The sequence below is a fragment of the Strix uralensis genome, chromosome 1 (assembly GCF_047716275.1).
Source record: "Strix uralensis isolate ZFMK-TIS-50842 chromosome 1, bStrUra1, whole genome shotgun sequence".
Lineage (NCBI taxonomy): Eukaryota > Metazoa > Chordata > Aves > Strigiformes > Strigidae > Strix > Strix uralensis.
The window spans coordinates 45,920,905-45,947,202 of NC_133972.1; the positions used below are offsets into that span (position 1 = coordinate 45,920,905).

Sequence of the window (26,298 nt, forward strand, 5' to 3'; positions counted from 1 at the left end):
CATGGTATGCAACTGAAAGAAATTATGTGTCATTCTATACCACACCACACACTGCATTCTGAACAGCTGTCATTACGCATGAACTCTTTCAGGTGGTGCTCTGCATTTTTGCATGTAACCGAGTAGCAAGTAGAAAGCAACATAAGGTAATTATACCTGTTGCAATCCTTCTGTACCATATGCTGCCCTCATTTCTTCTAGCTCTCTGTTTAGCTCTTCAATCTCTTGCTGTTTGCCAGCCAATTCATTCTCCATCACCTCTAGCTGCGTGTGAGAGTGCTGCATTCCATGCTCAGAACAAATCTCTCCAACTCCAAATTCTTCTTCCTAAATCAATCCAAGTTCCTTAACATGCCATTTTTTTATGCTTTATCACAGTAAGTAAACTCAAATATCAAATTCTGTATCAAATGTCACCTTAGTACATTAACACACAATACAGCATTGAAGATCTTATTGCCATGGTAACTTCCTTTGTTAGCATAATTCACACCTCAAAAGCACTGACATTTCTGCAAGTTCTGGTTGATAGTCTTAATAGAAGTACTAAATTGTTTTGCATTTCAAGTTTAGCGATATACTATATTAATATATAACAAACAATGCAGATGCAGAGCACAGCATGCAAAACAAAGTATTAGGCAACAACATAGTTTTTGTTCAAAACAAATTGTTTGAGGTTTTTAGTATTCACCATTAGTATTATGATTCAATTTGCAATACTGTACCCTGATTGAGTCTGCAGGTATAGCTGTTCTTGTCACAAAACTGCAACCATTTACCTGTATAAAGACAATTTCTAAATATATTATTATTTGAAATAAAGCTTGATTTGTATTTTCCATTCATTTGAACCTTATGCGGTGATTCCTGCAGACCCATGGGAATTTTTATGTTACAAAATTTATTTCATTTGAAATACAAAATAGCTTTATATATCGTAAATTACATTAAAGTAAGCATAGGTAACAGGTAACACACCCAAAATTGCAAAAATAGATACTACCGTCTAAAGACAAAAACCATATTACAAATTTAAACATCTAGAGAAAACAAAGGAATTCAGATTTAAAGGTCAATGCAAAGCTTTATACTTTAAATATACAATAGTACTGCATTTTAAATTATATGTTTAATATTTCTGTATGTTACTAAACATAGTTATGCCTTCTAAAAGATATTTATACACCTCAAGATTTACTATTTCTGAAAGTCACCAATCTCTGGATAGTGGATGAAAGGCAGTATCATAGACTCTCATCCTCGATTTGAAGGAATTTCTTAAAATTGAAAAAGAGCAGAAATTACACATTTAACATAAGACATTTGAAAAAATCCTCTTTCACTCACCTAACGCTGCAACCCCTTTCAGCTTCAACGAGAGTTTTTGTTCTACAGACCATGCAAACTAATAACGACGGATCTCCGAAAGGCAAGCACAAGCCAAAGCAGCAGTTATAGGTTAAAAAAAAAAATCCAAATGAAAAGAATGTGCTGTAAACTTGTGAGTAACCACAAAACAGGCAGGCTTTTAAAACAGCAGACCAGTGTTTTAAAACAAGAAAGCAGGAACAGCTCTGTTTCCCCTCAGAGCTGTTTATTACATCAGAGTATGAAACAAAAATAACGGTACTAGACGTGGAAGGACATAGCATTTCAGACCCAAATACTGTTTACATCAAAAAAAGCAGCTATACTAGTCAGATATTTGCCATAGTCTAGATCAGGGTTTATTTACAAAGGACTATCATGCCTGAGCAAATCAATAAGTTACCTGACATGAAAGTACATGGTTATAAATGGGATCAATATAGTCATCGAGTTTGTATTAAGAGAACGAATAAACCTTCATTAGACAAGAATTTGCAGAGCTGGCACAGTGCCCTTTCAATTCCTAACTTCCTCAGTAAAAAGGATGACACCGTAGAGAGATTACTACCTTATTTTAGAAAGAATAAAGAAAATTGCAGCAAACAGCAGTCCAGGCAACTCATAGACAGCACTGCACATCATTTGTGTATTGCCAGATGCTCACTCTACATTCAGACATACAAATGTCTACACAGCGCCTGGCACCAATGTCTTTATTCAGATTTTGGCGCATGTCCCAGATTAGTAACACTAGTAGTTTAATAGAAACTCTATTATGAAATACTACTTTTCCTTTTTTTAACTCCCATTTTATTTAGGCTTAATTGATAAAGCTGTAGTGTATGATTCTTGTAATCTACTACAGTGGACATGCTGCTCTTCCTGTGAATCATTTCTGTGTGCAACAATCAAAGACTCTTAGATGCTTTATAACAAGAGCTACTAGGAAAGACATAAAAGCCTTATCTCATTAGACGTTCCAGACTCCTTAGCAGCTGAAATTTCTACAAAAGACCTTTTACTTATAAAAGGGATTTTGCTATACACATTCAAAACAACTGTCTGGAACTTCGGAAATCCCGCCTCATTTCACGGGAGCCTAGCTCTTAGACATCACAGAAGCGAACTACAACAACACAGCAGTCCATGCTGTTTCTCATCTGATACCTTCTCCTTTCAAATGCCTTATGCCTTCTGGCAAAATGAAGTTGAAACATGACGAGACAACAAATTGCACTGTAATCCATGAAAAAAGCTCCCAGACCACCGGAGCAGGGTGCTGTGCTGATGGGAGCCTCGCGAGCGGCCTGGCAACTTCCAGCATGACAGAAATTCTGCTCTGTCGGAGCAGACAGTGGGGCTGAGTTACTAGCTTCAAAATATCTTAATTTAAAATTAATTTTTCACTGGTCTGCAATATATGAATACTGTAGTCTCGATAACAACTTCAGTGTTAACAGATGTCTACAAAAGGCCTATTGGACTTCTGCATTTTGTCTCATGGCCCCAGCAGTTTACTTGTATAAGATCTTCTGCAAGCCCATAGATACTATTGATGCAGATTCTTATAATTCCTTCTTTTAAAGCTTTGCAGTTCACCTTTAATGCTGAAATGTGCTTATGCCTCAATGCCTTATGATGTGCTTAGTTACACACACCAGCAAACAATTAAACATGTAAAGAAACAACAAATCCACATAGCATATTAAGATAATGGAAGCAAGGAGTAAAAAAAGCTCTGGATGCAACTGCATAAACAAATAACCATAAATTAAGAAAAAAATAAATTTTACAACATATTAGCTACCCAGGAGCAACTGTTTTGGCGAAAAAAGACATGAAACAAATGAAGCTTATGGAAGTCCCTCAAAGGACATTTTGTCTGATTTTTCTTCCTTGCTTCTATTTTCAAAATAATTCACAGAAATAGTATTTACTAATATAAAGTAAAATATAATATGTAGTCTACTGACTAAAAGTAAAGGTATAATTTACACTGCATCAGTAAATACATATGCTTAAGACAAATGAAAGGAATCTTCCAGAGAAACACAAGGAAAACCAACTTGCACCTCTGAATTAACGCAGCAATTCATGACAATTGCCACTAGAGGTCAGGTTTAAATTTATGAAATCACTGTACCCCTTTTAATGTTCCTCAGACCTTGGAAGACCTGAAATTGTACCTCAGAAATAGCAATAATAATATATAATGAGAAACTACTTAAAACATTAATGCCAGTACTACAGAGATTTCCCTTTATAAATAGAAATTTCAGGCTCAGCATAAATCAATACATACTGTTCAATCACTGAAAAATGTAGAAAATACCTTAATGCATGAAAATAATATAAACTATTACAGACTGACAAGCAGACTTCTGATTAAAAAAGTGCTTTGATTTGGTAGTAGATACATAAGTATCTGGAATGGATTAACAACTTTACCTCATGTTTCCATTTTTTCCCCCCTTTTCTTTTACATTTTGGACATCTGATTCCTTCACAAAATTAATACTTAGACCTCCAACACTGCATGTCAATTTTCTTAGCCTCTCCACAATTTGTTATGTCACAACTGAGTATATGAAACTTAGCTAAAGTTAGCAATCTGGGCAACTTGGGAAAATTAATTTCAGTTGTTTTTGGTTTTTTTTATACTCCATAAACAAAAATTATTTTCAGTTTGTGATGAAAATAATTACAATCATATAACTAAGGTTAATAAGTTCTGAAGGATAAAAATTTATCTTTTTTTCAAAATCCCATGGCTTAATATATTTTTTATATATACATAGCATGCAACAGAAGATTTCTTTACATAGTGGTTAAGGTTGAGGCATAGAATTTTCATTAACATTTCCAAAAAACCACCAACTTTGTGGACTTCATATTAACCACCTTTTCAGAGGTACATTTTGCAAACTGGGAACAGAATCAATAAGAGAAAAAAAAAAAATCAGGTAGAAGTGTCTTTCAGCTATACCATAAAATTGAGGCATATGGAAAATATATGGGGGCAACTTTACCTTACAGATATAAAAAAATTTTAAAATTCTAACTGTTGGAAAAAAACCTAACTTCCCTTAGCTCTGAGTTTAGACCATAACCTTAAATAGCTGATCACCATTATAAACTAATTTAAGACTATGCAGGTAGTTTTCATTCTTGCTTAAACTGAATTTTTTACAAAAGGCAAGCTGGTCATATGAAGGATTTATCAGTCTTCAGTTTGGCTACTACCTTTGATACTGTAGGTATTTAGAGAGGTATCAGAACAAAACTGAACAAGAGAATGCCGAGTGCACCCTCAGTAAGTTTGCAGATGACACCAAGTTGGGTGGGAGTGTTGATCTGCTCGAGGGTAGGGAGGCTCTGCAGAGAGACCTGGACAGGCTGGAGCGATGGGCTAAGGCCAGCTGTAGGAGTTTCAATAAGGCCAAATGCCGGGTGCTGCACTTGGGCCACAACAACCCCCAGCAGCGCTACAGGCTTGGGGAGGAGTGGCTGGAGAGCTGCCAGTCAGAGAGGGACCTGGGGGTGTTGATTGACAGCCGGCTGAACATGAGCCAGCAGTGTGCCCAGGTGGCCAAGAAGGCCAATGGTATCCTGGCTTGTATCAGAAATACGGTGGCCAGCAGGGACAGGGAAGTGATCTTGTGCCTGTACTTGGCACTGGTGAGGCCGCACCTCGATTACTGGGTTCAGTTTTGGGCCCCTCACTACAAAAAGGACATTGAATTACTCGAGCGTGTCCAGAGAAGGGCAACGAGGCTGGTGAAGGGTCTGGAGCACATGTCGTACGAGGAGCGGCTGAGGGAACTGGGGTTGTTTAGTCTGGAGAAGAGGAGGCTGAGGGGAGACCTCATCTCCCTCTACAACTACCTGAAAGGAGGTTGCAGAGAGCTGGGGATGAGTCTCTTTAACCAAGTAATAAGCGATAGGAGAAGAGGTAATGGCCTCAAGTTGCGCCAGGGAAGGTTTAGACTAGATATTAGGAAGCATTTCTTTACAGAACGGGTTGTTAGGCATTGGAATGGGCTGCCCAGGGAGGTGGTGGAGTCCCCATCCCTGGAGGTGTTCAAGAGGTGGGCTGACATAGCGCTTAGGGATATGGTGTAGTTGGGAACTGTCAATGTTAGGCTAATGGTTGGACTGGATGATCTTCAAGGTCTCTTCCAACCTAGATGATTCTGTGATTTTGTGAATGTATTTACTGTAAAACTCCTTCAAGACAAGAACTCTTATATAAACATTCACTGGTTCCTTCAACTTTGCTTAGACAACTGTATTAGCTTGCAACTGTGTGTCTGATAAGTTTCCTAAAGAGGGAAATACTTATCACTGAATTTTATTCAATTATTGAAGAGAAGGGGCTGAAGAATTAAAACACCTGACTTATTTTACCAACTACAACAAAACAGATTATTTACAAACTATTTCACTTTGAAGCATGACAGCCTTGATTTCAACATCATTTCTGACAAAAACCACTAAAAAAGAATACAGATGTTCTAAATAATGAGGGAAAAGATGGATCAACAGGCCTATGTTTCTACAAATGTGTGGTTTCTTAGCATTCCGAAAAGGAGGTCATGTATCTGAAAAAAAGGTAAGCTCAAAATTTCATACAACTTCATAATTATGCTGTTACAGACAAAATTTAACATATTTTCATCTTCTTCAACTGAAAAGGCTCCAGATCACTTTATTTACAAGGTGGCCATGAATGTAAGTAGAGCTTTTAATAATAAAAGAAACATTACAGCTGACATGAAACATATTGAAAATTCAGTTCCTAAAATATACGCATTCCTAAACATGTTGTTTCCTCATTCCAGATACCAACCAATTGTAATGAACTGGAACTAAAAAGAGCTTATTAAGATCACAACTCTCACTACTTGAGTTTGTTCTTCACCAGATACAGTATCATGTTACTATTCACAAGTTTTGTGTTGCCTACTTATGTCTTAGAAAATAACTTTCAGGGAGGTAAAAAGTCTTTTTGCAGGAATGAGAATAAGAAGTGCCTAGAAATGCATCTGTCATTGCATTTTTGAGGAAATCTGCCATTTTTTAAATTTTTAAAAGGCACATATAGAAGGCAGTCTGGCTGTAATTCTACAGTCTTTAGTATCTGAAAAATTGCTCCCTAATATACTCTGTAGGCACCTACAGAAATTTTTCAAGAATAAAGCAGGGTAAAATTAAGTGTTTAGATGTGAAAATTCAATTTAAAATGAGAGCTTTGAATTCAGCTGATGCTAACAACAAAGCACTAAAAATCAGAACATATCCACAACTATCATGAGGCATTATGCCAGATCTTTTCTGTATTCTGTCTTCTTGTGCAAAGACATGTTTTCTTAAGCTTTTGCAATCAGTCTCCAACACTGCTTTCTACAACCTCAGAAGTGATGAAAATTTCTTAGTCGTGTTGTATTACATATGTAATACCTGTCACTTGTAAAAATACCTGACCATCAATGCCATTGTCAACTGTTTCCAAGGGTTCATTCTTCACATACTGCATATTCCATTTAATAGTAATCACATACCATGGTGATGCGTGTTCTAAAAAGGTGCAATAAGGTCATAGCCGTTGTTCAAAAGTGTATTTACTACACTCTCAATGGCAAACTGTGTTCACACACTGCCCTATCATCTTAACATACATAAAGCAAACTCAAATTCTTTTTGTTCTTTGCTACTTCAGTTCCTTGGACAAAATAAACCACATTTTATCTATGACAAGTACTAAATCTTTAAACTGATTTTTTTTTCCCAGGTAGAGTTTGCTTCAATCTCTTACACCTAACCCCCCACAAAAATCTTTTTTCTTTCGTCCATTTACAGCACTCCTCAGCGGCTGGACTGGAATCTTCGATTCCAAAAGTGATAGTCCCAGATATCTTTTTTTGATTTGCATCACAAAAAACATGCCATAAGAACGATCACAGCTGTCCAGACTAAGGATCCATATGGTTCAGCATCTTGTATTTGAAAGTAGCCAACAACGAATGTTGAGGGAAGGCATTCCCAAGTGCCTTCTCCCAACACACCAGAAGCAAATGAGGGTGCTTATAAACAAGAACAAGGAGGAAGTGGAAGAGAAAGGGTCAAACTGGGGAAGAGAGGGACAGGAAAATAATTCAACTAAAAAGGCTGAGACCAAATCTATGAAGGAAACTATAACTGGGATTTGATGAGAGAGGCTGGAAAGAAAAACTACTGCTTTCATCTAGGACAAGTTGAGCTGAGCATTAGAAGGACCCCAACATAAGAAGGAATAAAGGAGAAGAGGTTTTCAAGGGAGAGGGAGAAAAAAATATTGAAAGAAGAAAGAAGGAAAAACAATGTTTGGATAAAGTTAGAAAGGCAGGGAAAAAAACTGGGCTTTGGAATGACTGAAGAAGGAAAAGGAAGAATAGAAACAGGCTGAAAAACCAATAAGGCTGAGCTAAGAAACCAAGCAATGGGAAAAAGGCAATGGGCGAGGGAAGGTGAAAAGATTAACAGGAGCTATTACAGAGAAGGGAAGAATTTACAAAAAAACTGAGGGATAGAAAACAGACACACAGTTAGTCAAGAGAACAGGCTGAGAGAAGGAAGAAATGAAGACAGAGCATTTAAGTTGGGAAAGAAGTCCTTCCAGTTTCCAGGGCACATCTAGACTGTCCGCTGCGGTAACAATTTCACTTTTGCACCATGTGGTGTGACAGGTCAGGGACACGTTGTCTGGTATGTATATTCCCTTAGGCATCACAGTCAGCAGCTATAATACTAGTATGGAACAAATAGTTATTCTAAGGCGTAGTCACCTATGCCAATGTGTGGTGGGTTGACCCTGGCCAGTAGCTAAGCCCCCCACCACGGGAGAGGGAGAGGGAGAGGGAAAACAAAACCCCCAAACAACAAGTGATGCAAAGGCAATCACTCACCACCTCCCACCAGCAGACTGATGCCTAGCCAGTCGCTGAGCAACGGCTGCTTTGGAACTCATTAAAACATAATCAACTTGTTAAATAGTTTCCCACAGAAAATTAGTAGAAATTATGCACAGCCACAACTCCAAAGGCAACACGAAGCATTAATACAACTGTAATGTTGAGATTGTTACAACAGTTCATATATCTACTGCATTACTGATTATAGTAGCCATCCCATTATGTAGTTGACATAATGCTTGCTTTAATGGTACATTAATCATACCAGTAAAGACAGGCAGCAGCTTTGTCTATAATGTCACGTCTGCTCTTTCTTTCCTTCTCTTTTTGAAAAACAATGCACAGCATTGCAGTAAACATGTAAAAGAAAAAGTTGAAAGGAAAGTTAGGGAAAGCATTACTTCAGTCTTACCTCAGAACTGTAATCTTCTACTGTGGTAGAAATTTCACTTTCTGGCTAAAATAAAATATTAAAATATTTACAATGATGGCACTCTAAAAATATTAAACAGTACATTTTCCACCTGTTTCTGAGAATGTAGACAGTATTAAAAAAATATTAAGGTATCTGTTAATTTGATAAGAATATATATAGTGAAGGCCACCTGCACTTCCTTGAAATCCCAGTTTTAAAAAAGAAGTTACTTTGCTATTCAACTGTGATCGTGGAAAAATTATAATTTCATGACAAAGTCTTCTAATGAAAAGAAAACCTACAGGTACAAAATAGTATTTTGAAAATGTAACATAATTTTTTGGTGTTTTTTTTTTTTTAAAGAAATAAGGAGTACCAAGTATCAATTTTACCTAATTAGGAACTTTGCTGGCTTAAGAACATAATCATATATAGAATGTCATTTTCACGCATGCAAGACTTCTGATGTTGACTAGAATTTTAAAACAAACACTCTTATTCTCCTTCTGCTTCCATGGAAACCAAGAAAAGGTAAAAGTGATCAGGAAGAACAAGAACAAAGACTTATGATCTAATGAATTAGAGCAATTAAAGGAACAAAGCCTTAACAAACTGAGCATAAACATGCCATGGAAAATGCTTGAATTAAACAGAGTATCTTGATGAACTACATACAATATATCAGGTTTGAGAATCAAGGTGTTAGTAGAAAAATATGCAAAATATTCAAATTATATATAAAAGGTGCGCTATTGGGGAATAAGTAAGTACCCTTTTGAACTTGAAAAGTGTAATTTTGAGTTAAAACTACTTTAGCAAAAATGAAGTGTACATAATAGGCTTTTTCAAAATTCACTTGTTAGCCAGTCTCCATTAAATCCATTAAATCAGTCTCCATTTTACATTGAATTCTGTTAGGCTTATTTTCAAAGAACACAGTTTTGTATCAGCAGATGTAATTAAAATTTGGAACCGTCAACTGTGTTTTGTTTTGTATTTATTTTAAAAGAAATCTGCCACTCAGACCTACTGGAGCTCTGCAATTTTTACAATCCCATCATCGTCGATTCTACAGATTTTGAATTCAGCTCCACAATGTAGTTAACCTAAAAAAAGGGTATTATTTTTTGTACAGGGTACACAAAACTAACTTAAAATATGAATGTGGAAGCTAAAATTCATACAGCGCATATGATCTTCAAAATTTAAAATGTCCACCTTAAAAATAAGCACAAACTGAAACAGAAATCAAAATTATGTTTTAAAACTGAAGGGTAATAAAAGTGTATCTGCTGTGGAATACACAATTAGTACTTAATAACATTTAATTTTTATATAAATATACATTTTTATTCATATTATAGATACTTATATGCATATTTGCATACATATGCATATACATGCACAAATTTTACATATTGTTTGTATTCTATGTCCTTGGTCTAGGACAAAGTCCTCTGGAAGGAATAAAAGCAGGGGAAACCACATTGTTATTTATTTTCACAATACAGATAACAAACATATGGCCATATCATCCTACAATTTTTCATGGTTTGTTCAAATTCAGAAGACTTCACAAAGATTAGAAGTATTCCTATAGAAGCCCAGAAATATTCCATAAATTTACATATTTAATTAGATCTAACAACTCTTGAAGTTCTTTATATAGTGCATGAAATACAGGCACTTCTCCAACATGCAAAGGACAAGGACAAGTAGTCTGACTACTTATATAGTTTTTCCTTGTAATGCTTTTGAATTATATAAACAACCCCTTGTTTATAAAAAAGATGATAAATGAATGTTTAGATCCTGGGATAAGCTCAAACCTAGTAGATAGTCATAGTAAAAGGTAAAGAACTTGTAGACTGAAGCTTAGGCTAGAGTGAGGAAATATGAATTCACAAAGGAAGGAGATTACTGAAAAAAATTCTCTAATTTTTTTATGGTAATTTGGCCAGATATGAGACTTTTTTAAATTGCTCATCCTTTCTGAATACCAATCTAAAATTAAAAAAACTGAAATAGTTTCTAAAAAATTATCAAAAACTATATAGTGCTCCATCAGTTTAGGTGTGCAAGTATCTGTTAGCACCATAAATAATCTTTCTAAAACATCTCCTTCAATGCTGCGTCTGGATAGTTTTTTGGCTGTTAAGTATTTTTGCCAAGGGATTTATTTAAGATAGATACAGAGAGATGGCCAAATGAAAAGTTAAATGGATCTGTCTTCTGTGCTAACGGGTTCATTCAAACCCTGCTAAAAATCAATTAAAGAGACTTAAATCCTATGAGCTCACACATTAGACTCCAACTCTGTAAGACTTAATGCTATTCTTTTACTGTCAGAATAACATTACAAGTAGTCAACATTTGATGGGCACTCATCTTGCCCTCCAAACAGCTATGTTCTGTTCCTGAGACCTAATCAACCTTGCTTCAAATTCCGGTTCCTTCCATTATTAAGTCATCCGTTCTGTAGGCTTAGTTCTTCTTTGGTCAACAGAAGTAATTAGCTTTTATACAGCTCATCTGTCTGAACCACAGGGGTTCAGTTTAAAAGGAAATACTTAAAAAAATTAATCTATACACACACTGTTAGCAACAACACATGACAGGATAATGCCAACAAAGCTATTCATCAGTTCTCTCAATACTTTATGGAATTTGAAATAGGTTTCTGTTACACTCTGACTTCAGGTTAGTTTGCATGTATTCTACCACCTATGCCCCACAGCATTTTCTTGCTACAAACAGCTATTCTCTTCTGGCAAGATGTTTCAATTCTTTATTTAGTATTTTCTTCACTGACAATGTGGTTGATAGTTAAAATATACTGAAAAGACATCTCCAAGACGCTTTGCAGGTAACTCTCTCAATCAACTCTGCAGGAAGTATCTTTAATTATAACACTTAAGTATTCAGAAAATTAAAACCACTTTCCTCTGTATACATTCTTCAGAGGAAGTACTACAAAGACGATACAAAAAAGGGAGTAATCAGTGTGTGGAACACAGGAGGTCCATTTCAGAGTAACTTGTTTCTGTATACAGTTAAGCATTGTTCAGAAATCATATTCTTTGGCACTGGATGCCCAACGTTATCACAGGATTCACAAAAGAACTCGTATATGAAAGAAGTGAAAAGTGATTTTTATGTGTCCTGGTTTCGGCTGGGATAGAGCTAATTTTTTCTTCTTGGTAGCTAGAACAGTGCTGTGTTTTGGATTCAGTATGGGAATTGGTATGAGAAGAATGCTGATAATGCACTGATGTTTTTAACTGTTGCTAAGAAATCAAGGACTTTTCAACTTCCCATGTCCTGCTAGTGTGCAGGTACACAAGAAGCTGGGAGGAAGCATAGCCAGAGCAACAGACCCAAAGTGCTCAATGGAATATTCCATATCATATAACATCATGCTCAGTATATAGATGAGGGTTGATCGGGAAGCTCTCATTTGCTTCCAGGATTGTGGTTTCAGGATTCTTGCTTCTCTGGGATTGCTAGCCAGGCACAGGCTGGGTATTGGTCAGTGGGTGGTGAGCAATCACATTGTGCATTACTCATTTATATTTTCTATTATTACTATTATTATCATTATTATTTTATTTCAATTGTTAAATTGCTTTTATCTCAACCTATGAGACTCCTTACCTTTACCCCTCCAATTCTATCCCCTATTCCCCGGGGTGGGCAAGGGCGAGCAAGCAGCTGAGTGGTGTTTGGTTGCTGGTTAGGTTTAAACCAGGACACTATGTTTCTTTAGAAAACTTTCATAGGTGACAATAAAACATTTTACAAGAGCAGACATCCAGTACTAAACTACTCCAGTTGCAATGGAGAGTATTAAAGGGCGAGAGCCAAGACTGAGCAATTACAGAACGGAATTCTCACTGGAGTAAATTATTGACTTTTTTATGATCTCAATGTAAACTGTTACAAAAATGTAACTACAAAATTCTGGATCCATTCTTGAAGGTGTATTAGCCAGTGGTAGAAGTGAAAACAAGTTATTTTAGCTTGGCCAGTTTCATGTGGGTCACTATTGGCCCATAGATGATCACAACCTGAGTAAGACTAATTAAGAGGACTGTGTCTAGGAAGGGATGAAAAGAGAATGTAAACTGAAAATCCCTCTCTTTAGATTATCCTGAACTTTATGGGTCTCGAATATTTGTAGAACATTCTGAATATCCCTCTCTTTAGATTATCCTGAACTTTATGGGTCTCGAATATTTGTAGAACATTCTGAATATGAAATGCTACTCTTATATATTGCCTCATCACACCTTTCTTAGTTCCTATTCTGAAAACTATTCCATTCAAAGGAATGTAATCCCTGGTAATTTATGACCCAAACCAACTGACTACAAACAGATTTTAAATAGAGTACATTTTAGTGGAGATAAAGTAGGGATTTGTCCTATGAAAAACAAAAGACAAGTTACTAATCCAACCTTAGTCAATTAGCAGGTATGCTTCATCACAGAACTTTGAACTTTTCTTTTCTAAGCAGCTTTGTATAATAGCTTTTACTACCCAGGTGACTCAAGGACAATTTTACTGTGCCACAGGTCAATTTCTTTTGCTTTCCTGGCATTAGTACATTCTTGCAAAGCAGTCTGCTCCAATGCATTGTTTCAAGACTTCTCAGAGAAGGTGATCTCAGCAATTATTTACCCTGGAAGTGGCTTTTGCTTTCTTCCATTTTTAATTGCAGGAAGTCACAAAAAGAAGCAATCCCAAACCCAAGAGTTTAATTGATCCAATTTCTTTTCTGGGCTATGTCTTCTAGATTATTTTTACTGCTATGGAAAAGGACATTATGGATGTCAAGACCAAAAGATACCAGGGTGCAACTGAATAAAGACAAAAAACAAAGGCAACTAGAAACTCAACATATTATTCTCTTTGTGAGACCAAAACAAAACACATCTACCATGAAACAAATTAAGACCCAGGGACTTTAACCAAGAAATACCAACTGGCATTTCTCTAATAAATCTTGTAAATAAATTGTTTCTCTGACAGAGGATGGAAAACCTTCTAGAAATCACAAATAAATTCAGACAGAAGGGAAAATGGAATGGATAAGGATATTACAAAACAATGATACTTCTTCCAGAGTTATTCCAATTAGTTTCTGTAACCTGAGGGATTACAGGGAGCTGGAGGAACCCACACTTAGGAAGACAGGGTAAAAAAGTTAAAGGGATGACTGCAAAAAATAACTTTGAATTCTCCAAATAGACTTTTGACCTCTTTGAAAAGGAACTTCTCTAACTTTTGTTATTCATATTGAGTAAGAGAACTCTTTGTTATTTGTATTTGGACATGCTAATTCCACCGTGGACTAAAAAAATCATACTAGAAAAACTGCACAGAGATAAACTTCTATCCACAAAACTACCACAAAAGAGCCCAGTTGGGATTTTTAGACAGATAGTCAGATGTTCTGAGTCTATTTTGTGGTACAGAAAGAACAATTCTAAATGTGAATTCCAGTAAAAGATGAAATAAGTGGAATCAAAATTTAGCTAGAAAATAATCCTGCATAATGCCTCCAGTAATCTTGCTTTACTCTCCTGACACAGCAGCCTATAAAGATTTAATGTTGGGTGAAAAAGAAAACAGCTCAAAGAAGCTGTCTGCAATCCTTCATTGCAGAGATTAGCCTGAAACTGCCTATTACAATGGCTGCCATTTCAACTAAGCAAACTCTAATCCAATTACTGTAATACAGGCTCTCTGTCCAAATCACTGCGCTTACAAGACTAAAAACAGTAAGTTATGACATTCATTGAAACTATTTCAGAATTTTTCCTCTCCTATTAATACTGCACAGAAAAAGACTTTGGCAATCACCTTTCAGCTCCAAAATACCAATTAATTGTTTAACATGAATAAGCAGGACAGACAACATGTAACAAAGTGCTCTCCCAATTAGGAGCAGCTTTTTTTTGGTGGAAGTGAATACTGTCACCAAGTCACTAAGACGTGAGTAATTCAGGAGAATCAAACTACAAATAAACACTAATCACCACACTTCTTTTAAGGCTACATTTGAAAAACAACCCCCCCCCCCCCCCAAAAAAAACCCCTGAAACCACTCCAACAAACAAAAAACCCCCTACGCATCTCTGTATTTATTTATTTAAATATAAATTGCTTTGGGAATAAGACAGAACTCAGAAAAATCATACCTAATCTTAAGAATATATCTATATGTGCAATCTTTAGCAACTGCAGTGTAGATATTTTTTCCATTTTTAAAATCATCTATGTCTTGTACTGTCAGCATTCAGAGGCCAACGTAGGCTTCTAGGGCCAACCTGATGTAATTAGACATGCTTTGAGCACAGGATGGTACTAGATGACCTCAGAGGTTCCTTCCAACCTAAGTTATTCTATGATTCTGTACTTTACCCTGTTTCTCTAATGTAGCAGAGATATTTATCTTGACTAAGAGCAAGAACTTCAGCAGAGTTCATCTGTAACATGCAGTCATGATATACTTCAAAATATATTTGGTTAAGCAAGTTTCTTCATACAGTTATCTTATTTATGTAGACTATAATAGCGTTAAAACAACAGTTGAAGTGCTTCCCTCTAAATAGCTCTCTGTCCTAGCGGTCCTCTCTCCTTAGCTGTAGATAACCTGCTGCATTTCATAAAGTACACCTTTCTCTTTTCCTAGAAGGCAAAAAAGTCTCATCTTCACCTATGAAAACAGTCATTCTGGTATTAAATACTCTTTAAAAAATTTATCACCTCCTCCAGGAAAAGCTATGAGTTGAACAGACAGTTTTATTGAGTTACTACAAGCAATTCTGAAGCCCTAACATGAGCTTGCTAAGTATGAAAAACTTCATATTAAAGGCATGTATCTATAAAGTTCAAAATATCTGGTGCACTGATATACCATATGCTTAAAATTGTAAAATAAAGGGGTCCATTACTTTATAACTTTTTATTCGTGTGTATGATTTAGTCTGTTTGTCCTTCCACCAGGGTAACTTTTTTTTTTTAACAGAAATTCAAGAACTTTTTGAAAAGTGTCATTTCTCTGTTACTTCTCAGCTGCTGGAGATGAGATAATGGAGCCAAAATAGTTACAAATGGTCTGTCCTAGCACAGGACTGACAAGTCAAAATGCAGAGCATTCAGCTGTACTACATCTCTCAGACAAGACTGCATTCACGTGCACAGAGCTGGGAATCTGCACTGAGCTGCTTGTTCAGAATGCCGCTCATCCTTATAGAGGCACTGCTTTCACAAATGGAATAAGCTATTTTCTAAATAACATCAGCATCTCTTGTCCCTCGTATCTGAAACAACGTATTACGTTACATGAATTAATGTCTACTCAGAACTGAACTGGACTGCCACTGTATATCACGTGGGGCATCTTACAACCTTCCCAGAGCAGATACTTTCAGCGACTAGCAATCAGGATTATATTTCATTAAGTAGTAAAAGTAGAGTATCTGTTTATCAGTCTCTTAAGTCATCCAGTTCTAAGTAGTGTTTTCTAAATTCATTCCTCCTCCTCATTAACCAGAAAGACTCAAATTACATTATGGCTACAAGAAAGATGTTTAGTTTTGCATTTTGCTGTAGCCATAGCTGCAGTGATCAAAAATCCACTGCAATTTGTAAATATTTAATAAAAACAAAGTGCATAAAATGACGCAATAAAACAAAACCAGTTTTTGCCCATTTAGAGAGTACAGCAGTACCAACAAACTTTCCATAACCTACAGTATACTGACTACAACAGAAAACATGATGCCAGCAGGCAGGTAGAAAGCATCTTCTCTGGGCATACTAAGGACAGACAGAAGAGACAAGGAAATAATATCCAAAATCTCATACAATTCCTTTATTCTCACTCTCAAAATTAATGGACTACTTTGCCTCCCCACCAAAGTAACTGATTACAGCCTGAGACAAACTTACCTCAAGGGTGTAAGTCTGGTTGTGTTTGATAATTTCTCCACTATGCAAAGTCCTGATAATAGCAAAGTCAGCAGTAGCAGCTGCTCCCCTTCGGCTGCTGCACGTGGATATTTCATCACCTCGAGATCGATCAGTATCAATCCCATCTTGTATTGACTCTTCATCTTTGATGTTTGCTGTTTTCTTCTTCTTTTTCTGCTTCTTTGATCCATTCTGACCATCAGTTTGTGCCTTCCGCTGCCTAAATTGGGCAAGCTGTAAGAAGACAAAATCTTGTTAAAGATGAAAGTTTTCCTCTTTATTATTAATGACATGCTCTATAAAGGCTTACCAGCTGTTTTACATAAAGCTTCAAACTAATCACTACTGAAAACAAGCTGGAAACTAATGCTGCATATCTGAGACACATTTAGATTATTTTCCAGTTACATAGTTTGCTTTAAAAAAATTCTTAAATACAAACCAACAATCTATTAATGAACTCCTTTTTGGCTTCATACCAGCAAGTTACTGTTCCACAGATTTATACCTTGAAGTCAAAACATTCAAAGATAAAGGTACAAATAAAGGACAAATGCAATGAGATAACCTCTGTTCTCATTTTTCAATTTTATAGTAATAAATACCTCAAAATTAATTTACAGGAATTACATTTAATTTTTATACCAGAAACAGATAAAAGCAAGCCATTCTTCCACCAAGTATCATATAAAGTTTTATAAAAAGTTTATGTTAGAACTCAAAAGCAGATCAAGTTACTGAAAACATAATAAAGAAAGAGCAAAACACATAATGAGGGAACAGTCTAAAAACAGAGAGCAAATTACAAGATACACTACCTTGTAGCAAAACATTCTGATGAATAAAAAGTCACAGGTGAGCCAGGCACACAGTTGAAAAACCAATTAGTATGTAAGCTATTCAAATGCTGTAAGACACTGCCTTTTGACGAGCTTATCACTTTTAATCACTTCATAGTGGTTTGCACAAGAAAATCCATTTAAAATATTTTTTTCTTAACAAAACCAGAATTTCTGTTTAAATAAGAAAAATAAGCACGGCAGGTTTTTCCAGTTAAAATTCAAAATTAAACAGATCCTACCAATAAAATCTGGAAACAAAACCCAGTATTTTCCAACTGAAGAGTCCAACGTTAATTAAGTGCTACAATATGTTTCATAAACGTAGCTCCAATGTAAACAGGAATCATGCAAATACCCTAAAGCTTTAAATACTTTTACATCAACTAATACACAAATATCATGTACTATTTATAAATCTGCTGCAATTTTAAGAAAAAAGCTATAGAAAAGATAGCATGTTTGCTCATGATATTCACCAATCGAGAAAGCCAGGTTTCCATCCAACCTCTTCAGCAACACCCAAATCAGGCAGAACACACAGATCCCCTTCCCCAGTCACTGTCCGGTTACAGTGTGAGCTGTCATTTGAAGTGCTCTCTAGTTCTCATCTGGCCCCAAGATACCTGAGAAGCCCCAGTCTAAATAAATGCATCACTGACAGATCAGTTCTGACTTCTGGCTAGTTTATGCTTATGTCCCTTTATTTGTATTTCTTTGTGGGTTTTGTCAGCTTCCTCCATTCTTAGGTCAACTGACAGCTTAGCATATGGCTCTTACTCTGTTTACAGGAGAAGGACCTGAAGATTTGCTGAGCCAAATATGCTCACCTATGTATTTAATACTTACTTCCTCCCTACTATATCCCTAATTAGTTCAACTTCATGATTTTTTTTATTTTTTAAATAGGCAAAATTCATTATTTCATCAAAAATCTATTAAAGCTTACAAACACAATTTCTGAACAGAAAAAGAAAGAATAGTCTCCTCCTGACTTCAATGTTTAAAAAATAAAAAGCATAGATTTAGCTTCTCAAAAATGGGAAAGGTAAACGTTCCAGTTATCTCCTTATGACATTACTACAGTCTCCTAAATCTGAAAATTTACCTCAACATAATAGTTTTCAGTTTATCCAAAAGACAAGCAGAATTTGTCCAAATGCCATAATGACATAAAGCAGACAATCTGACTTCCAGGTATAACTACTGAGAGATTTTGCTTTTTTTACTCTTTATTTTTATATAATAAAAGACATGTACTGCCATTGGTCAAGAACTATCTTCCCCAACTTGATTGAAACCTTCTGTAATGGAAAGTTAAGTTGGCTTTTTTAAAGCAGCTTTACAGTCTTTATTTGTCTACAAAATTAGACATGTAGCTCAAGGACAAGTGAATTACTCCGTGTCTCTCCTTGAGTATTTTGCATATTTCAGCTGAGGCATCTGCGTATGCCAGATTTCTCTCCTTTCAAAATTAAGTTGTCGACTTCCACTTCTTCAGAATTAACAGATTAAACTCTACCATGGCAGTTATAAACAGACCTCATATTTTTCAGTTTAAACATTGATGAAGATGGGCACATATGGAAGTTAAATGCATATGCAAACTAAACTGTTATATTTTTGTATTACACAAGTTCTCAACTGACAATTTCTGTAGGAGCATTTAATATTTTGCAAATAACTACATTATTGGGATGCATGCACAAATCACAGCACTTTTTATTCCGGACATTCATATATGCACAACACTGTCCAGCTACTAATGCAACATAGCTCCAAATTCACATTTTAAATCAAATTTTAAAAACTAGCAATGAGAGAAGCAGCATAACAAAAAGCTACTGCTGAACAAATACACTCTGTGATGCTCACATCAATACAGGGGAGTCTCAGATACCTAATTCTTTCAGAAAATGGGACTCAGGAACTAGAGTTGAGGATCTATCTACATTTCAGTGACAAGCAGCAAAATGTCCACCAGCAGGCATGGGATCTAAGGAAAATAAATTTTGTAGAATTAAAACTTTAATTAAAACAGAAAAATACTTCCAGATTTTGTATGTCTAGAAAAAGTTTTCCCAGTGAGAACAAAACGTGACACATACATGTGGATACAACTATACATTCCTTTACCTTGTTGTACTGGGTTCGCATGGCAAAGTTTTGGTACTGGGGGGAGCTACAGAGGTGGCTGCTGTGAGAAGCTGCTAGAAGCTTCCCCTATGTCTGATAGAGCCAATGCCAGCCGGCTCCAAGACGGACTCACCGCTGGCCAAGGCTGAGCCCACCAGTGACGGTGGTAGCGCCTCTGGAATAACGTATTGAAGGCGGGGGAGGGGGGAGGAAACCTGCGCAATTGCAGCTGGAGAGAGGAGTGAGAATATGTGAGAGAACCAACTCTGCAGACACCAAAGACAGTGAAGAAGAGGGGGGAGAAGGTGCTGCAGTTGTGGGAGCAGAGATTCCCCTGCAGCCTGTGGTGAAGACCGTGGTGAGGTAGGCTGTCCCCTGCAGCCCATGGAGGTCCATGGCAAAGCAGATCTCCACCTGCAGTCAGTGGAGGATCCCACACCAGAGCAGGGGGATGCCCGAAGAAGGCTGTGACCCCGTGGGAAGCCCAGGCTGGAGCAGACTCCTGGCAGGACCTGTGGACCCACAGAGAGAGGAGCCCATGCTGGAGCAGGTTTGTCGTCAGGACTTGTGACCCCACGGGGGACCCACACTGGAGCAGTCTGTTCCTGAAGGACTGCACCCCATGGAAGGGACCCATGCTGGAGCAGTTCATAAAGAACTGCAGCCTGTGAAAAGGACTCAACATTGAAGAAGTTTGTGGAGGACTGTCTCCCGTGGGAGGGACCCCACGCTGGAGCAGAGGAAGAGCGTGAGTAGTCCTCCCCTAAGGAGGAAGGAGCAGCAGAGACAATGTGTAATGAACTGACTGCAACCCCCACTCCCCATCCCCCTGCGCTGCTGGTGGGGAAGAGGTAGAGAAAACTGGGAGTGAAGTTAAGCCCAGGAAGAAGGGAGGGGTGGGGGGAAGGTGTTTTTAAGGTTTGGATTTATTTCTCATTATTCTATTCTGATTTGATTGGTAATAAATTAAATTAATTTTTCCCCAAGTCAGGTCTGTTTTTCTCATGACGGTAATTGGTGAGTGATCTCTCCCAGTCCTTATCTTGACCCACAAGCCTTTCTCTCCCCTGTCCAGCTGAGGAAGGGGAGTGATAGAGCAATTTGGTGGGACCCTGGCATTCAGCCAAGGGCAACCCCCCACATCTGTCTTCCCGGAATATCAGCTTGATAACGCCAAAACTATGTCTGTGGAGAACTTGATGTTGCTTCTGTCAGTTCTGAATCTGCAGTTTTGAAACAATTCAATGACAAGTCTCTGTCAAGTTACAAAAGTTGCAAGCAAGAGCAAAAGATGTAAACACAGGAGTTACTCATGGAGGAAGAAGGATCCAAAAACAGAAGCTGAAGGACACTCAGAACAGGCTCTCTGCATTGATCCACATCTGATGAGTGTTAGAGAATGAGGACCTTACCCTGGGAAGGCATAAGGAACATAGTAAGCCGTAATGCAACTTTACCATCGGTTTTCAGATGTGCTAAAACCTGTCTAGAGCAAGTCTTTCACTATCTGCTTATCTGCCAGCACATTGACTCCAGCTTTTTCCATCATGCTGGTGAGACCTTGGATCCTCCAAGCAGTCTTGAATCCTGTTAAAAATTCCATCAGTGTTTTCCAGTAGTGAGTAACAGCTGATTTTGCTCCTTATCCTTGACTCTCAGCTTCTGCAACTAAAATAACTAACAACTTGCAATGTCCAGCTTATAGGTTTTTCAGTCCTGCCTCTAGGCAAAAAAGCAATCCTCTTGGAAACAGATATGTCTACTTTATAGCAATTAAAAAAATGATATTATGGAGTCCATGTTTATTGTCTGAATTATTTCAATCAAATATCCAGTGTACAATTAAATTCTTAATTGTAATAAATAAATTGAAGTTTTATGCTAAACTCTGAAAATGAAACTATATTTCTTTCTTTTTAATGCATAATAACCTACAATAAAATTGTGCAGTAAGAATTACAGGTTTATTTTCAGATTTCCAGAAGTGCCATTTACAACAGCTGCTCAGCTTTCTATTAGTTTGAAAAATGGGAACTGATTGGATGTTAGCACTAAACTCTGTGGATGCACAAGCCATGTTGCTTCTTAAAAACAGAAAAACACCTACTGAAAGTCACAAGACTACAATAGAGCAGCATGCAGATAAGTAATGGGTATAGTTTTCAAAATAATTTCCCACAGTAAAAAACCAATTGAACAGAACTTAGACATTTAGAGGATATATTTATTTACCTAGTTCTAATTATAACTTCTTTCTGCTTATGAATCCCAAAGCACCAATCCCACATCAAGACTGCAGCAAAATTACAGACACCTGGAACAACATTACCTTAGGTTTTAAATGCTGATACCCTCCAACTGGCAGAAAGTCAGAAAAGCAGAGGAGAATCAACGACTATTAGGAACTAAATACTCTTGAGACAGAAGGGAACTAACTTACAGAGTGGTGGGGATTACTTGTGTAAACAGAGTCAATTATGATAGTTAATGTGCTGCTATAATTACAACAGCAGCATTATTTATTTATTCAGCTATCTTCAGCACATTCTGACCCCTGGCAATTGTGCCAGCAATCTAGATTGCCAGCATACACCATCCATTGATTAATTTCAAATATGGTCTGACTGAACTATTTCTAGAGTAGAAGTTCATGTTAAAATAAAATTTGGCTCCAACAGAATGCAGAATCCAATCTCCTCTTAAGCATTTAAAAAAATATATAAAATACCTGAACAAAAGCCACAACATTTAATCGCTGCCCATATATCAGCACAAGAAAATACTGAAAAAAATCTGTTAAAATTTAAAAAGTTACATTTATAAAGCATAGATAACTGTATTTTTATTTCACATACATGAGAGGCTTTTTAAAACAGAAACACATTAAGCTCCATTTAAAACTGGATGCTGCCTTATGATTGCTTATTATTGCTTAACATTCTCAGATAATGCATTAGATCTGGATAGTCTCATTTTCAGATGTACTACAGTTAACAAGAATTGAAATTGCTCAGTGCCTCTAAAGAAGGCTGTTATGAAATAAAATAACCAACATTCACTGTACTTACTGTTTAAAAAAACCTTCTAATTTCGAAGACAAGAAGTTTATAGGTAGTACATCCTGTACAAGTATGGTTGTACAGTTATACTTCATATACCTGTACACAAACATTATTAGCTTCAAATTTTAACTTACTAACATAAAATCCTTACGTCTCAACTTCAGTGCTGCATAGGCACCTCTTACAGGAAGAGCAGGGTCTGTTCATCTCCCACAGTTCCTCTTAAGTACAAAATCTCCATTTATTTTTTTAACTCATATTTAAAGAAGCAGCATAGAAAGATGAGTTGTGAAATTACAGACTGACAACAAAAAGGAACCTCAGAGAAGCTTCTAAGGCAAGTAATTATTTTTCATTTCTACACTGTACAGTAAAAGCATGAGTGGATATCTACATCATGATCCTGCATTTCTCAACTACTCTCATTTCAAAAGATGTTTCAGATACTGTTTAAACGTCAGCTGAAGTGTGTCCTACTCACAGAAGGGGACTTGCTCTTTGTCAATTCTCAGTCTGGTATCCAGTGAGAAATGATCTGTGCAGGACCAGGTCAATGATAAATGTAAGAAGACATGGACCTCTGAATCTTCTTGTCTATCGCTCAGAGCAGTGGTTAACAGTTCAGAGACAAATTTGCAGTCCTATAATATTCAGTATCTTTATAGGTAATCTGGATGCTGAAATTGAATGCACCTTAACCAAGTTAATGGATGACATCAAACTGGAGGAAAGCCAGATACATCAGAAGGAAGAACCACCATACAGAGAGACCTCAACATGCTGGAAGACTAAGCCAACAAGAACTGTGTGAGATTTAACAAAGATAAACATCAAATCCTGCACCTGTGATGGAATTATCCCACACAGCAGTAACAGCTGGGGACTGACTGGCCTGGTGTGTAGCTCTGCTGAAGAGGACCTAAGAGTCCTGGTGGACAGCAAGCTAACCAGGAACAAGCAGCATGCCCTGGCAGCAATGAAGAGAAACCATGAGAAACCTCTTTGAAATGCTTCTCAATGCCTACCATAGTAAATGATTAAGACACAAATCCCACTGTCTGTACACCAGTTTTGCGATTAACTACTTAATGCATGACTGAAAAGACCCTACACAATGCTGTTTTGTAAACCAGAATTTGATAGCAATAATAGCATTTGTTATTTGAGAATCTGATCTCACAGCACAGTGGAAAAAGGCCCAGTGAGCCTAACAAACAACTCCTAGCTTCAGCGCTCCAATGTAAATGTTGCACATAACAGCAGAAAGCATATCTTAAACTTTCAATCTAGCAGACTGAAATTTTCCACAGGACCAGTATCTGCAACTAAGCACATGGAGGGTAGGCAAAAGTGAAATAGTACTCTTTGTCAGATGTTGCTTGGGTCTTGCCACCAACACAAAAGCCACAAATTTGTCTAAGGGGTATTTCTTCTGCGTACAGAGTGAATGCTAAAGAGTCTGCTCTAAGTTACATCTGAATGTATAACATGCATTGTGGCAAACTGTATTGTACAAGTTGTCACTACAATATATTCCAGAATCAGGCAGACTCTGGCTGCAAGTGCAAGATGACACTCAGGTGCATCATGAAACTCATGGAACATCATAAATAGTCCTGTGATAGAAAGGCTCAGGCTTTTCCAGTTATAATGTTCCTAATCCTCATCACTGAATGATAATAAGGTATGACTTCTGAATAATTACTGAGAGAGAAAGTGAAACCAAAATATTTAGACTAAGACTGATAACTTGTCTTAAAAGCTAAAGGATTAATTTAAGATTCACCTGCCCTAGTAATGATAGGTCATTACTGCCTTTGACCACAGATATGCAATTCTTGCTACAAAGGCTTTCAGCGACACAAAAAGGACAAAAAGCGAGGCCTTGGCGTGGGATTTGTTTTGATCATCTATAAAGCACAGATACATCCCATTAAGTCTTGACTTGGGCATCTTGCAAGCCAACAGGGACAACCCAAAAAAGGCCAACCTGAATTTGAAATTTTGACATTGTTCAGAAGCTGAAGATCTGCTGTGGTTTAAGTCTCAGGTTATCTATTCCATCTTCCCCTGGATAACTGAAAAAATACCTGCTGTAATCTCTTTCTCACCTGTGACCTGGTTTTCTGATTCCAATATACAGTAACATTTTTATGTACCATGGCAGCAGATGAGAGGGCCTCAAAAGGGATAAGGAAGAGAGTCTGGGAGAGAGCAACACTGAGATTTAGGCAGTAAAGCCTCACCTAGGTGGTTTAAAACTCATTTGTTGTTAGACCACCAAGTTTTGTAAAAGCTTGACAGTCTATCCCCTAAAGAGATGTTGAACAGGCTAACTGGTAACTGTATTAGAGAAGTGGCACTTTGTCAGTTTTTGTCATATTCTCAAAAGGTCTAAGCACTGAGGGTTGTGTTGCCAAAGCACTAACTCCTGAAGTGTAGGCAAATTTACAGTGCTGCCTGCATCTTCTAGGTTCCTGATGCTATACCAAGAAAAGGATAACTGAGAGAGATGAATGGAAAATTATCAAATACAGATGATAAATAGACATCTTTCTAGTGAAGTCTATTGATTTTATTCTGCTAATCAACAAATAGGAGAGTATCACAACTCTTTCCAAATCCTGAAATAAAAACCTACAGAAAGAAAACTGAGCAAGCAACCTGCAAATATGTTCAATATATTATGTCACATAGCTGAAAATCCAAACTAAAAGTAAAAAATTAATGTTCTTAGCAAGTTTCAATCTGCTTATCTGTTGAGGCAAATGGAGCTTTAGTTTGTTTCTTCCATTCAACAGATGCTGAATTTACTAAATGGGAAACATTAGGCTGAATGAACAAGAAACTAATTACCTAGGAATGAGGTATTTCCAATCCACTCTTTTTTAATGTTGCAGTCACAGTCAGATTTTCCAAATAACATGAGCAAGACCTTAGAATGTCTCTCCTTACGGAGACTTAACTGGCTTATGAGTATTAGAGGATGCCAATAAGGCTATGAAAATTTCCAAAGAAGAAATGCTATAGTCTCTACCTAAATACAAGTTTGAGAGTCTTTCAGCTTCAGAGACAGTCATTCCTTTGCAGAAAAACCAATGGGATCACCACAATTTACAGTTACAGGTGATGTGCCATAGAGGACAACTCAGGACAGTGAGAGGAACAGCATGCAGGGCAATTGTCTTCATCTTTTTAGCAGTCTGTATCAAGTTAGAGAGTACAGTTGTCAGTGCTAATAATCAAGGGCACTGAACTTGAATGAACCCCTCCAGATGGCACTGTGAGCTGGAAAGCCTCAGAATTAGTGCAGTTCTGATCTGGTCTTCTCTTCTATGTCCCAGGAATTTAAACAGGAACAGACCTAGGAAAAGCTAAGTTCATTACAGCTGGGTTATTTTCTGGACAAGGAATAGAAATTAAGTGTATGAAAATACTCTCAAGTCAGGTTATGATGACAGACGTGAGTACACCAAGTGCATATTAATGTTGGACTGCTTCAGGAAAAGCAATGCCTCTACTGAAAAAAATTGCCCAACTGATCT

General features: G+C 37.0%; 1 protein-coding gene across 13 annotated transcripts in view; it reads right to left on the reverse strand.

Annotated features, from left to right (window-relative positions):
• The window catches only part of AKAP9 (A-kinase anchoring protein 9), a 120,603-nt gene that overhangs the window by 76,769 nt on the left and 17,536 nt on the right, over positions 1-26,298 (reverse strand). For 6 of the 13 annotated variants that reach the window (XM_074864655.1, XM_074864679.1, XM_074864671.1 and 3 more), the window contains exons 2-5: positions 16,696-16,950; positions 8,734-8,778; positions 729-782; positions 157-327 (exon numbers count right to left, since the gene is read on the reverse strand). In XM_074864655.1, coding sequence (XP_074720756.1) covers positions 157-327; positions 729-782; positions 8,734-8,778; positions 16,696-16,950 — 525 coding nt within the window. Of the gene's footprint in view, positions 1-156; positions 328-728; positions 783-8,733; positions 8,779-16,695; positions 16,951-26,298 lie in introns of those variants that run through there. The other 7 variants (XM_074864720.1, XM_074864684.1, XM_074864715.1 and 4 more) reach the window with 7 other exon arrangements.